General features: G+C 31.9%; 1 protein-coding gene across 3 annotated transcripts in view; it reads left to right on the top strand.

Moving 5' to 3' along the window:
* Nucleotides 1-14,728, top strand: part of LOC118188612 (uncharacterized) — a 41,326-nt gene extending 26,598 nt beyond the window's left edge. For all 3 annotated transcript variants that reach the window (XM_035359103.2, XM_085822076.1, XM_035359102.2), the window contains exons 4-5: nt 12,147-12,200; nt 14,489-14,728. In XM_035359103.2, coding sequence (XP_035214994.1) covers nt 12,147-12,200; nt 14,489-14,682 — 248 coding nt within the window. In that variant the 3' untranslated portion in view covers nt 14,683-14,728. The remainder of the gene's footprint in view (nt 1-12,146; nt 12,201-14,488) is intronic.
* Nucleotides 14,729-15,585: the final 857 nt, after the last annotated feature.

Genomic DNA, 15,585 nt, shown 5'->3' with positions numbered 1-15,585 from the left:
TAAAATATTTCGGTACATTCTCACGGACTGGTAAGTTTAATAAATTCGACCCATTAGCACAGTTTTTGGACAGATAGCTGGATATTTCTCGGACCGTCGGTTGTGAAACACCGATCTACATCACGCATTTATCATCTTCATCACGCCTTTATCTACTGGAATATATAATGTCCTGAAACATGATGCCTGTACCCATTACAATAAATAATGCCATATATGCACCTGTACATCTATGCATCGCTATGTATACCATGTAATATAATGCATTTTATTTGATCTAATTTAATGCCTGGCATTGGCAGAACTTGCAATGTTGGCTGGAGTCACAATTTCATCATGACTCGAGGACGCTGGAAGGTTGTTGGTTTTCTAGTCAGTGTGTAGAGCTAATGTCTACTTACTTTGGGTAAATATTAGATGGCCCCTTCATTTCTACATAACATAACACCACAAGCAATGATCTATATTTTAAGCACGAGGTGTACTCTTGTAAATAGTTCTCTTGAATAAAAGGTTTCAACCTTTATCCTTATTCTTATTGTTACTGAACATTATGTTGATTAGTGAGTATGTGAGTACGGCAAAGCCTCGAGGGCTATCTGCTTGGGGGAAGGGATGCCTTTGTGGAAGACTTTCTCAGAGAACTGGCTCGTATACAACTTACACATAGGGAAAACAAGGAAAATGCCCATGCAGCCAGCCCATTTATAAGATTCAAAACTCGGACTGAACTACCTGTGTTCCTGACAATTTGTATGCTCCTGTGAAGGATTAGACCTTATAACTTGTTTGTTAGCTCCATTCTGGAAACTAACATTCAAACATAAAAATTAAATAAAATTCTACGTTTTATTGGGGTTAGTTTCGTTAAAAAAAAAAAAAAATTCTATTGATTTCAACAAAAAAAAAAAAAAAAAATTTGAGCATTTGTTGAGAGAAACAGTATGCATAGCAACTTACATATATTACATTCTAAACGTGAACAAATTTTTAGAACATATCTCATATAAGACTTAATCATTTATTTTCGATTCTCAAAACTTTCAAGACATTGTTCCTTTGAAAATAAATCTGAGAAAAAGTTCAAATATCGGAAAAAATAAATAATTAGTTAGATGATTAAAAAATTAATAAAAAATGAAATAAAAGCTGTACATTAAGAAAGCATCATTCATCCAATTCTTAAGCTTTTCATGTAGGCACAAGGCTTGCGAGCAACCAAGCGGTGAAAACGCTGAACAGTGGCAGTTCGGTCCAGGGTTCAAATCTCAGTGAAAAGGCTGACTGCATGGGCGCTTTTGTGGTTTTTCCCCTTGTGTAACATGTTTATGAGCGAGTTCCTTTAAAATATCCTCCACAAAGGCATGCCTTCCCTTGGCTTAGTGCCATTTCGTCCTTTCTCTTTTCATGCCGAGTTCGAAATAGTGTCGTTTTCGTCCGCTGCCGTCCTCACATATTCTGTCTTTTCCGTTTCATTTGCTGTTCAAAAAGTCACTTTATGATTAAGAAAAGATATAGTCAGACGAAATGACCCCGTACTGCATTGACCTAACTTAGCCTTTGAGTTCTAATACTTATTAAACATTTCCTTTAGATAAATTTATTCCGAGCAGAAAATGAATTTCAAGCATGTTCAAGAGGTGTGTTTTTGAATCTAATTCCATTTTTGTCATATAGTGTCCATTTTTTTTTAATTTCACATACTTCTAAAGAAATAGAACCACTGTTCCTCTGCTTTGACAGAAAATCAAAATGCAGCAAGTGTATAACTAAGATGTACATGTTTTATTAAAAATATAATGAGTCCTCTTTAAAGGTAACAGATCACGGTTTTATAGGATTTTGATTGTAGATATGATGGTCTTAGAAATGTGATATTCACTATAATGTTTGTTAATGTTCACAAAAAATACAGGTCTCTTTCAAAAGGAGACCTCTTAGAAACGTCGTTAATAGATATAATTCACTATAATTATTTTCTAATGGATAATGGAATTAATTTAATCTAATGTCAATTAGAAAACAGCTATTTACAACAAGAAGATTTAAAAGCACTATAACTGTAATTAAGAGCACTGTAATTTTTCTTTCACAATCAGCTGTTATATAAGATAGCTGTTTTCTGTGTATTTTTCATGTTTTATAACTAATATCCATACATCTTGCACAAATATACAGTACATGCAAGACAAATTATTAAAAAAATTGCAATTTGAAACATTAATACTATTTTTCTATTACTATACATAATACTATTAATGAATGATGAATTTATATAATATGTATACTTAGCTCCTAAAAACGATGAACTTTGAATCTGATGATTGTACTACTTGAATTTGTAGATATGTTGCCTTCTAAGAATTGTTCCATCCCCCAAAAAATAAATAAATAAATAAAATTAAAATTAAAAACACTATTCCAAATTGCTGTAGTTGAAAGATTAAGGGGTTACACTTGGAATTAATTTTCTGACAGGGTGTCAGCTGACAGTTTTAATTTATTCAGAAATCTGAAAGAAAATATTTCTAAAAAACCGCCAAACTATAAATGTTACATTCAGAAAAACTTTCAATGAGAAATATGTTAACTTTGATAATAAACTCAGTCTAAAATAAAGAATAAAATATCTCTTAGTGAAGTTTTGATTGTGTGTAACTGTTTTAATATTACCAAACTAAAAAGGAACTAAAGGAAAAACTAAAAAGGAAGAAAATAAATTTCAAGTGTTTTTTAATTAAAAAGTTAATAGTTTTAATAATGAAACATAATTATATTTAATCTCAGCCATATTACCTTAAAAATAGCATGTGAGAAACTTCACAATGATATTTTTCATTTTCACATACACATACCAAAGTTAAATAAGTAAATAAATAATAAAATGCAATTTGAGATTTGTCATCGAAATGTTATAGCTAATCAATCAGAGAGCAGAAAGTTGGCTTTTAACCTAATAAAGTAAACAAATAAAGTAGTGATAAAATGTACAAACAGACATATATTTGAGACATTAAAATTCAGATCTGAATACTCCATTTATTATAATTAAAATTATAAATACATTTTATAGTAATAAAAACCATAAGTCCCTTTTGATTATGTGCACATTTATCTGTGTAAGCTTTTATCAGCGTGGGCTTATATCTACGTGGGCTTTTATCAATGTTTGCCTTTATCAGTGTGCGCTTTTATCAAAGTGCACCTTTATCAGTGTGGGCTTTTATCAATGTGGGCATTTGTCGCGTGCAACAATTATTTACAACAGGAAGATTTAAAAGCACTATAACTGTAATTAAGAGCACTGTAATTTTTCTTTCACAATCAGCTGTTATATAAGATAGCTGTTTTCTGTGTATTTTTCATGTTTTATAACTAATATCCATACATCTTGCACAAATACACAGTACATGCAAGACAAATTATTAAAAAAATTGCAATTTGAAACATTAATACTATTTTTCTATTACTATACATAATACTATTAATGAATGATGAATTTATATAATATGTAATATTTTTATGTATTTATATAATATGTAATATTTAATAATTATATATATTATTAATTATATAATATTTCGTCCAGTGGGCTTTTGTCTGGGAACCGAATAAACTGTATTTCTAGCAGATGTTAATTTAGCTACATCTGTTTATTATTTGTTGAATAATGTTTGCTTTAGCTTCAATTCAGAATGCTTTATGACTATGGCTTGTGTTTGACACAGAAACAGATTGCAAAGAGTTAGATGAAAGAACGTGTGAGAGTTTATCCCTTCAAGAAAAGATGATAATGGAAGATAATTTCATCACTAACATGTGTTATTGTATGTTCAGTGAGAATGCATTCATTATCCCTAAGATATATATCTTTGCAAAGCAAAGATTGATATAACTTTTCTGAAAAAGATCTAAAAAATGCAAAATCTTCATTCAGAGGGCAGAAGATGGAGAGTGTATATCCTCAAGCAAATCAATAAGAATAAAAAAAATTTATTTTCTAAAATGCAAGTCAAGTGTACAGCCCCAGGCTTATAAGAATCTATTAATTATTTCATCTTCCCTTAAGTAGTAAAAATTTTTAAATTTCTGTCATAGCTTCACCTATGAGCATAATTTTGCATGAGAGCTCAATCTAAGAACTTAAAATGCAATCAGACAACCTGTTCACTTTCTTTGGTTCAATAGTTGAATAGTTCAATAGTTATATATGTTACAGTAAATATGATAAATTGGTGATTATACATAATCACCACTGAATTTGATAAATATGATAAATTATTTCATATTTATCAAATTTACCAGTTAGTTTATAAAATCCCCAACTCGTAATGGGGAAGGTAAAAAATTCGGATTATTTTGTGGAAACAAACTAAGCCCATGTTCTATTGGGGAAAAATCATTTATTTGCATTTACATGTAAGTTTACTTCTTTAAACATATTAGACTGTTTTAGAATTACAAAGCTTGCCAGATTTTTTTTACATTTGAACTTATCATCATAATCACCATTAAATTTGGGAAATATCCAACTCGTAATGGTAAATGTGATAAATATCATGACTTACTGGGCCAGTAGAATAGAGTGTAAGTTTTTTTTTTTTTGAGTAGTTACTACTCAGAAAGATATTTTTTGGTTGGACAATATAGTGTAAGACACCACGAATTACAATATTTTATATTTTACATTTAAAATGTCAATAAATGGTTATTTTAGGTCACGTACATTTATTTAGCCTTAACGAAATTTGAATAAGGGCCTGACAGGTGTTGTGAAATGAAAAAAATGCAATTTACATGAGCTTGTACAAAACAGTTGCACATAAATAAAAAAAAAAAAAAAAAAAAAACTGCAGTTACATATAAAAAAACAAACTAAGCCCATATTCTAAAGGGGGGGAAACCCCATTTTTTCAAATAATGTTAAATGCTATTGCTACAAATTACTAAATATTTTAAGTTTACTTATTAAAGTTTATTAGACTATATGACATTTAGAATTACAGATTTTTTACATTTGCACTTATCAGATTCACATTGTCCCTTACAAACATATCACTGATATCCCTGACCTCCAGATATCCAGATAGAGATGTCTTTTCAACACATTCTCGAAGTGATATTGCTAGATCTGGAACATTGTCAAGCAAAATAAATTTTTCTTCACAAATTTTGAATTGATTTCTGGTATACAAATGTGAAAGTCTTCCTTGCGACATTCCTAACTGATAAAACTCTTCATTTTGAACTTCTAATATCATCTCTAATAAAGTTTGGAGATCTCTTCTTGCTCTGTCAACATCTGGTATTCGTAGTTTCAATGTGTCGCCAACTTTACCAGCAGGAAATTGGAGATTTGATACCTTAAACATTTTGTAATCCTAAACCTTCTTTAGCACTCATTCTATGCTTTCTTACTTGCTCTTGCCTGCATAAAATATCTGTCTGGATTAGAGCGATCGCTGCTTCATTCTCTTTCTGAGTCTTAAAATTAACTTCAGATGGGTCATTTTGAGATAGATCCTTATTGTCCATATTATAAACATTTTCTGTTTTGCTATTTTGTTTTCAGAAACATTATTAACTGTCTAGATTAATGCCTGAAGCTCTTCTTCAGTTCTAAGATGTTCGATAGAGTCATTCGGGAATGATGACGTTTTCAAGCCAAATTTTGCAGGTGTCCCAAACATTGCTTCATAAGGAGAACACTTGATGCCTTCATGAAACTCTCTATTTTTCATAAGTTGCACAAAATGTAACCCTTCGGACCATTTACTGGTGTGATTGCTTTCCAACCAAGAACTTAGCATATTTTCAATATCCTGGTTTGCACATTCAACCGAACCTTGAGTCTGACTGTGCCTAGGTTTTCCGTGCACAATTTTCAGATCCGGCCACATTGCACAAGCTTCTTATAAGATTCTGTTACTAAACTCACGACCGTTGTCACTTTTCAGTACACTAGGGGCTCCAAATATAGTAAAAATATCAATTAGATGATATGCAACCTCTTCTGCATGTTTGCTTTTTAGGGCACGCAACTGTACGAACTTCGTCAAGTGGTCTTGATAGACAGACAGAAAGAAGTACAGGAGGCACCAAAACATTGCCATGGGCAAAACTGGTATCACCCCCACTGTACTAACCATCTACAGAAGTGTACCCTGACCGGGCACGCTAACACCATGCTCGGGAATTAGTTTACATTGCAGCATTCATAATACGCAGTCATACAGAGTGATTATAATTAAAGTTTCAAAACGCTATAAAAAAAGAACCACTCATGAAAATGCCATCAAATTTGAAAGGAATGTTATTGAAGAAGGTGAAAAGTATGGCAGAAGAAAAAATTTAGTTTCAAAAGTTAGCAACAGATGGCGCAGCAAGCGGAAGAAGACGTAAATTAAAATGTTAGTTAAATTTCAGTGTTATAAAGCCGCCAGGTACCAGGCTGTTCCTCATTTCGCCATGGGTGTTTCACTGCCGGACCGCGCTCTGCTGGTAAAGCTGTATTACAAGAATGATGATTGTCCAAGAGTAGCTCTGCAAAAATTCAGAACACTGAAGGGTATAAAAGAAGGCGTTGGTCCAATGAGTGTCGTAGGTCTAAAGAAAATGATGCAAAAATTCGAAATGACAGGTTCGTTTTATGTGCAATCTGGTAGAGGAAGAAAACGAGTGCATTCGACGGTAGTTGAAGAAGTGGCCACAGCATTACAGGAGGGGTCGGCCGGTGGTGTGCAACCGTGCAGTGCACGAGGAATTGCCCGAACATTGGACAGGCCTACGAGCACGGTGCTGAAAATTGTACGAAACATCCTGCAATGCTATCCGTACAAAATTGACCATGTGCAGAACTTGCTTCCGTCTGACCTGACAGCTAGGGAGACGTTTGCATTAGAATTCCTGGCTCGCATGGAAGGGGATAATGAATGGCCGTGGAAAATTTTGTGGACGGATGAAGCCCATTTCCATCTGACAAGATACGTGAATACCCAGAATTGTCGAATATGGGCAACAGAAAATCCATTGGCAACGCACCCTGTACCACTTCATCCTGAAAACCTGTCACAGTATGGTGTGGCTTTACGGCATCATTCATCCTAAAACCATATTTTTTCGAGCAGACGGGTGCTTACGGTCCTGTTACCGCAACCATCACTGGTCAGAGGTATGCATCTCTTTTGGGCAACCACGTGATTCCAGCTCTGCAACAGCGTGGATGTGTGGATGAAATCATTTTTATGCAAGATGGTGCTCCTCCGCCCATTGCACATCCCGTGAAGCAGTTGCTGAGGCACCATTTCGGAAATGCTCGAATCATCAGCCATCATTGCCCTACAGCCTGGCGGTCCCGATCGCCTGATCTTACTCCGTGTGATTTCTGGCTGTGGGGATATCTGAAGGATGTTGTGTTCCGTGCTCCAATTGCAAATTTAGCGGAATTAAAGGCACGCATTTCGCAACACATTCTGAACATCACCCCGTAGACACTGCAATCCGTTGTGGAACATGCTGTTTGTCGCTTTCAACTTGTTGCACACAACAGTGGATACCATATTGAACATGTTTTGCACAAGTCTCGCAACAGTTCCGAACTTCTTTGATGAATGGTTCTTATGCGGTATGTCGCCGCAAAACTCTTGAAACCGATTTGTCCCTTTCGATGTGATACGTACAGTCATGCAAATGAAATTATTCAACAATTCTAATTTGTCAATGCGTTTTAATGTGTAACTTCCACCTTAGCCGTTGTTTTACGAATCATTTCTTGTTTCTCGTCGTGATTCTGCCGCTTACAGTGCCATCTGTTGCTAACTTTTGAAACTAAATTATTTCTTCTGCCATACGCTTTCCGCCTTCTTCAATAACATTCCTTTCAAATTTCACATCATTTTCATCAGTGGTTCTTTTATTATAGCGTTTTGAAACTTAAACTTTAATTATAATCACCCTGTATATTAATGGTGCATAATTTGCATTGCAGACAATATTGTCTCAGATATACTTTACACAAGTACTTTGCAGTTAGATGGATAGATACAATAATTACAATAAGTTATTTAAAGATGTATATACATATTTCTTTTGTGTTTCGGTTTGGAGCTTTGTTGGCGGGTGGGGGGGTTAGTGTTTATGGTATGTGGTTCGTTGTTTGTTCGGTTTTTTTGTTAAACGATTCACAGTTTATAAGTTCTCATCCATAGTGCAGTCCATAGTACAGCGTACAGTTTATGAATTCATTTCATGGTACATAGTGTTGAGTACGTAGTACTGGTGCATCTGTCACACATTGCACAGTATGAAGTAGTTCATAGTTCGTAGTATGTACGGTTGTCTCAATAAATGAATACATTTAAGTGTGTTTTCTAAAGGCACTCCTGTATAGTATGAGGGTGAGAGTGGATATTCTTATTGTTGCGTTTTATGAACTTATTATTGAAGGATTATTGAAGGTTTATTAAAGGATTATTTGGAGTTGTAAGCTATGGATGACACAGGTCCAGTCCTTGGCGGTGCAAGAAATCAATAATATTTTTGATGTTTTGGAAAACTTTACGGTGCTTAATAATGAATCTTCTAAACTCTATTCCAGTGTCGGTGGGATGGCGAATGTGATGGGCTGACATTAGCGGACACTGGAACATGTAATTTTCAGGGTCTCTGCTTTCCCCGCATATGCATGTATCCGACGTAGCCATATTGTGATCATAAGTGGTCTTGATAGACAAATATAAACTTAATGTCATTATCTGGTTGCGACTGCATGTCATTTAAGTCCACCTGGCATCTTGAGTTCATCTCTTGAAAGACCATTAGCCTAACAACAAGTCCTTTCTTAGGTACCTTGGTTTTTTTTTGACAACTTTCACCCAAATTTAAGTAAATCGTGACTTCTTTGGTTGTAGTGTTTTTGTACTTTTTTTGAAGTTCTTTTAACATCCTGTTTCTACCACCATGGCTTATTGATAAGTCTACCTCATGAATTATGGTAAAAATTTCTTCAAAGTATGCATAAAATCTAACATTGGAGCTGTCTTCACTTACAGGAAAGATAAGTTTTTCAACATTGCCTACTTTCATTACATCATATCTTTTTAGTCTCTGATAATCTTCCGGTTTTTTCCCACTACTTTTGTTTCTACTATTCACTTTTTTTAACAAATCATCATATCTTTCTTTCATCAGAAAAACCACTGTTTGTTTTCTTAGTATCCATAATATTAAGTAATTTGGAATTAAAACGTTCAAGCATAACAGCCATTATTCAATGTTTTATTTTTTACAAGAGGGTAGCAAAAAAATGTCTACACGCAACGAAATGAGAACTACTTCTGAAATCATGTGGTTGTCATGCGTTGATAGAAGCCAAGCAGTTGTGCAAACTGAACGAATTTTTGTAAAGTTAGGGACTTTTATCACATTCCCCATTATGAGTTGGGGATTTTATAAACTAACCGGTAAATTTGATAAATATGAAATAGAATTTTTGTAAAGTTAGGGACTTTTATCACATTCCCCATTATGAGTTGGGGATTTTATAAACTAACCAGTAAATTTGATAAATATGACATAATTTATCATATTTACCAAATTTAGTGGTGATTATGTATAATTTTTTTTATATAAATTATGTATAATTTTATATAATCACCGAATTTATTATTTTTACTGTAACATACACACCATATGGTGTCCTAAGGTATTTTTATTGTGTCCTCACTTTCTTAAAATTGGACATCATATTTCTCTCTCACCCCTGTATCCAATTAGACAGCCACCCAGTCAGAGCTGCTCATGTCCAAGAGCCAGTGGATCAACTGATTGCTTGTGTAGAGAATTTAGCCATGGAAGTCGCCGAAAAGGAGTGACAGCAAACCGACGCTAAAGCTACGGCAGTACAGGCCAAGTATGAAGAAACTATAAAATACTCCAAGGTATGAGGGCTAAGACCGCTCCTAACAAAGAAGAGCGAAACTATTTGTTTAGAATTCAATGAAGATAAAAGAACAGTAACATAAAGGTGTTTTTCCTTATGGATGGCATGTGAATACCAACCTTCTAAATTCAGCTGGTTTTAAGTATCAGTAATTTCTTTGTTAAAGCATGCTGAATTCTGGACAAAAATAGGGAAAATACAAAAGTTTCAGTTGAAGCTATCTATATAGTTTGTTATATCTGATTTTCATACTTTTCGAGATTTGCTGTAGCAATATAAAATAACATGTATGTGTTAAGAAATTTGTCAGAACCAAAACATTCCTTCATTTATATCTGGAAGTTCTTTATAAACCAGGTTTGCTATAATGGGGCTTGTCTATATATCCATTGTACATTTTAAAACAAGGTAAGCTTTTAAAATATTTGTCTTTTCCTCTTGCAATAAAAATTACATTAAGAGTGATATCTGTTCAAAATATGATGATATAATAAAAAATACTAATATAATAAAAAATACAATACAAATGTGTGTAATCACATAATGTATTCTGAAATCACATTATTGTGATATTAAGGTAAAATAAAAATTTGATGTAACTTTTGATTTCACATGTCATGCTGTTTCACAACTAATATACGCTTTTTGTAGCAGCAGTCTGGAAGATCCAAAATGCAAAGGCAAAAATAAACTATTTCATTGCAATTTATGATAAATGTTTAAAGATATTTAAAAGGAAATTGTTTAATTTGTATGTAATTAAATCTTAATACAATATTGGTAGTATAATATTGTTTTATATAATTATATATTTAGTTTTCATTCATATAAGTAACAAACCATTAGTATGATATTGAGTAAGCTGTAAATTATTTGCTGTCTTACGAAAATAAGTTATGTAACTGCAGAATTCCCATTTATTTCAATTGAAGATATTTTTTATTTTTTTAATGTTTTTTTTAACAATAAATCTCCATCTGGTAAAGGTTATTCAGATTATATGGATTAATGGTAATATATACAGGAGAACTCAAAATTTCTGTACCATATTCATGTAAGTACCTACATTATTTTATTCTAGGTTGTATTCATAATTTTAAAAATAAGCAGACATAAAAAGCAGGGTGTATTATCCAGTCAACTGTGAAACTGTAGCCAAGTAGCTTGATATAGTGCCAGTGTATATAAGTATGATGTCACAACACACTCATAGCATCTGCAGTTTCGTTTGACATAATCCCAATTGATTATTAATAGAGTAAGCTACCTATGATGTATTTTTTTCACTTGCATTTTTAGAAATATGATTCGAATTTGTGGCCTGCCTACTATAGAGCAGCAAGCAGTTGATTATTTTTAATATGTGATTTTACCATAAAAAAGTGTGTATTAATGGGATACAATATAATCAGTTGCAAAACAGAGCTCATGGAGGGCCTAACAAAATAGTAGAAATTGCAGAAAGCCTTTTTATAAAGAGCAGAAACAAAGCAGATCGAATACTGATTGTTTATTAAATAAAGAGATATCGATTTCTTCAAAATTCTATAGGAACTTTGGTGAGATCTCTGCCAACTTTAATGGTTCGATGGTAGCCAACTTTTGCAGTCTGTGGGTTACATAAGTATCCAGGAAATCCTTAAAGTTAAATAATATTAAGCAGCAGTTAGATGCATAACATTATTGTATTTGTGAACATCTATGAGATGAATGAAGACTTTTATAACTGCTTATAATTTTATACATTAACTTTTTGCAGAGAGTTAGCAGAATTTTTTTTCCAGTTGAGATTCTTTATAAATAATTGGTTTTATTAGAAAATATGAAAGGGCAAAATAAAAAATAACAAAACAGTTCAGACAAAAAAAAATCTTAAATCATCCTGGTATGATATCATCAGCAAATAAAAAATGTTCATACACATACACCCCCCCCCCAAAAAAAAAATCTGAACCTATAAGATTAGTTTTAAAATTTTAATGTGGAATAATTTTTTGGCTATTTGTATTTTTCAAATAAATTATTCTTTATTGCTGTTATAAATATTATCAGCTTATAGAAATATTGTTTAGTTTTAGGAGAATAAATTTTGCTTGCAAATTTAATATGGCTGCATTTCTATAGTTAATTTTCTTGTGTTATGATGTTTTTTGTATTACAGCTTAAGGTAACATATGTCATCAATAAATTCTGTTTCTGTTTTCAGAAAATTCAAGTAAAGAAGAATTTGAATTTGTTGAATTAGAAAGTAAAAACGATAGTAAGTTATTCCGAATATGTTTATAGCTTTCTTAAATTTAATTAAAATTTTCGTGATCCAAAAGTCCATAGTAAAAAAAGCAAGTGTTAAAAAAAATTACTGTTTTTATGGAGATAAGTTTAAATTGCTGAATGAAAGAGTGAGCATATGAATAAAATTATCAACAGCTTAAATATATACAGAAGTACAAAAGATTGCTAACACAACAAAATGATTATTTATGTTCTTGAAATAGTATTTTTGATAAGTGCTACCTCATAAATTAATTTGTTTCTGAAATATGTTTTAAATTTATATTTAAAATGGGACATATATATGTATTTGTGGGGGGGAGGTGTATGTATGCAAAATAAAAAAAAAAAAAAAAATATGTTTAAAATTTATTCACATATTCAATTTGGAGTAAATCACATCAGTTGGTGCAATGAAAGAGATAAATGAATGAAACAGTCTGTTTCTGAACTGAGAGAGACACAAATTAAAGTTTAAAACTCAAGCATAGTCTGAGAAAAACAGTAAAAGTAATCTGTGTCTTTATGAGTCCATCCCCTATAGGCTGAAGTAGGCAGTGGAAGAAATTGCAAAATTATAGCATCAAAAACATAGACTAATTCAGAAAGATTGTGAAAAAAATGGACAAATTTAAAATGTTATTTTGAATAGGTTGAATCCAAAAACAAAGCTTGCAAAAATGATTATCCAATACTTGAAAACAAAAATTTCTGCAAATTTTATAATCCAGTATTTGAAAAAAGGAAAAACGCTGTGCAAAGTCTGAAAACATGTAGGTCAGGTTAAAAAAAAATAGCGTAAATCATAAACAATCGGTAAAGCTTATAAATCGAATAATAGTTTACAATTTGATTGGACCAAGTCAAAAACATGTAAAACAGAAGTAATTCAACGTATGAAAAAATAAATGAAAATTTGGTCTAAAAAATAGAGGAATTATTTCTTAAAACCTGTGACACAATAGCAACAAAAATTTTGAAATGAAAAAATATATTCACTTGAATATTAAGTAGTAAATTTATATAAACTACAAATTTTAAACTGATTTAATGCAACAAAAATAATGAAAAAACTTCTTTCGCAACATAAAATGTGTAGAAGTAAAAAAAAGAATAATTTGAAAAAGAAAAAAACATCGAATTACTTGGCTAAGGAACAATGAAAAGTACTTTTTACTTTGTATTTATTCATATAAGGGTTGCCACTTTACCTGAAAAACAGGAAAAAGTAAGGGAATTTGAAAATTGACTTAAAATGTCAGAGAAAGGTCAGATAATTTAAATATTTTAGTCAAAATCTGGAAAAGTCGGGGAATTTCAAACGGCGATGCCCCCAAAAAGCGATTTTTACGCCACTGTTGGAAGTGATCACTTTCTTGAATGTATTGCATGAGTATCCCTTAGGCAGTTGGCATAGAACCAATTTTCACAGCTTCAATCAGATTGTCTTTTGGAAAGGCAAAGCAAGTTTTCAGTAAACAAAAAGAAATACCAAAAGCAAGTTCCAGTTGAACAAAAGGAAATACCCTCCCATTCTCGTATAAAGCAAATTCGATTTAATCTTAGTATACGGTACACACAGGATTTGGTGATGTTATGACAAGCAGTAAACTGGACATTTATGATAAGCAGTAAACAGGTTATTTTAATGTTGGCAGCAATTTTCAAAATTGTGCCAAGGCTGTACCGTATACTAGGATTTTATCACAAATCTTTTAACTTCTTATGCCTTGCCATTTTGCAGTAAAATAAAAAATAGTAATCAGTCATCTAGGCTAACCATTTAATATAAATATATTCGCCAAAGTATTTTTGATTATTGTAATTCAGTTTTTAATCTTTATGGATGGAGTAGTATTTAAGGACAGATTTTATGAAAACATTTTGTTCACTGTTTCTGTAAGTGATGAAACTTGTGAAATTCAAAAACCTGCCACAGAAAGCTGACATAAAACCATGCATCAAAAAACCATGATGTCAAGTAATTTCAATGTAGAATCACTGAAGTCATATATTTGCTTCCAAATGTAACTGAATTACATCAGCCAGTAAGTAGATCAATGACTTAAAGCTTTTATGATTAATTTAATATAATGTAATTTGAATCATTACTCAGAACAAGTAATTCTTTTGGTTTCTGAGTTATTCTTTTGGTTTCAGTTTAAGTGTGTGTACAATGTTAGTATAGTTTAAGACTGTGAATATTAAATGATTTTAAATTCATTGAAAGTTCTGCTTTTTTTTATTGACTGCTTTTATATATTTATTTATTTTCAGTGAACTATGAGGATTTATCTGCAGGTAATGATTTTCAATTGAAAAAGGAGATGATGCAAGTTTGGTATGGAGATGCATTTAGCACTATTGCTGGATTAGAAACTGCCATGAACATAAATATTCAGCGTATTTGTGATATAAATCAGCCACCTAAGTGGCCATGTTTGCCTCTACTTTCATTAAAAAATGTCTAATGTGTTAATTTTAATTTTTTATTGAATAAATTTGTAAATAAGTTTGTTTTGGGAGCCTTTATTTACTTTTTTCCATTTATTTTATTTTTCAAGTTTTCTTTCCACTTGGGCTATTGAAGATTCTGGACAATTACTCTTTTTAATAGTCGTGTTATCAAAATTAAACTAAAAGAAAAAAAAAAAAAAAAAAAACCTTCATGTTAATTAAACCAAAGGCATATAATTTGTGCTGGGTAAAATTCAAAAGAAGTGCTATTTTAACAACCCTTATCACTTGTTGAAAATTGTTGAAAGGCAGAGATATTAGTATAAAATAATACAGACAGCAATAATTAAGCAGTTAACTGATAAGAATAACATTATTTTTACTGTTTGGGCATTGCTTAATATGAACTCTGTAAAAACTTCCAAGGCATGAAGATCATTTTATAATTTATTTATTTGTTTTTAAACTCCAAACAGCTTTGTTGCCTTAGAAATTAGAAAAAAAAAATTGTATAGAAATCTAGTCAGTGTATTAGTTTGAAATAGAATATATTTAACTCGATGAATCCCGTGATGCAGAGAAATATCGTTTGAAATCAGATGCTAATCCACTGTAACTTAGCCTAATGTGGCAAAACTTAGTGCTGTTAAATGAGTATACTTTAAAGTAAACAGTGGAAAGTATCCAGAGTAAGATGCTGAACATGAGACCAGACATAGCTGTTTTCTCACACCTGGATGTTGCAACAATGAGGAGAAGCAGTTGAAAAATGTCCAAAAAAAAGTAAATAAAAAATTGGTGAAAATGAATATAGTAGGCAAAACAATTTTTACCCTGCCAGTCATGAAATTAACTTACCGAAGAGGGACATCCTGGATTAACTGCTAGTAAAATAGTTACACATCAGGCTGATGCTG

This window comes from Stegodyphus dumicola, chromosome 8 (genome assembly GCF_044657685.1).
Source record: "Stegodyphus dumicola isolate Sdum_Otavi_A_Nest chromosome 8, ASM4465768v1".
NCBI classification, from domain to species: domain Eukaryota; kingdom Metazoa; phylum Arthropoda; class Arachnida; order Araneae; family Eresidae; genus Stegodyphus; species Stegodyphus dumicola.
This window is presented reverse-complemented; position numbering and strand designations above follow the sequence as displayed.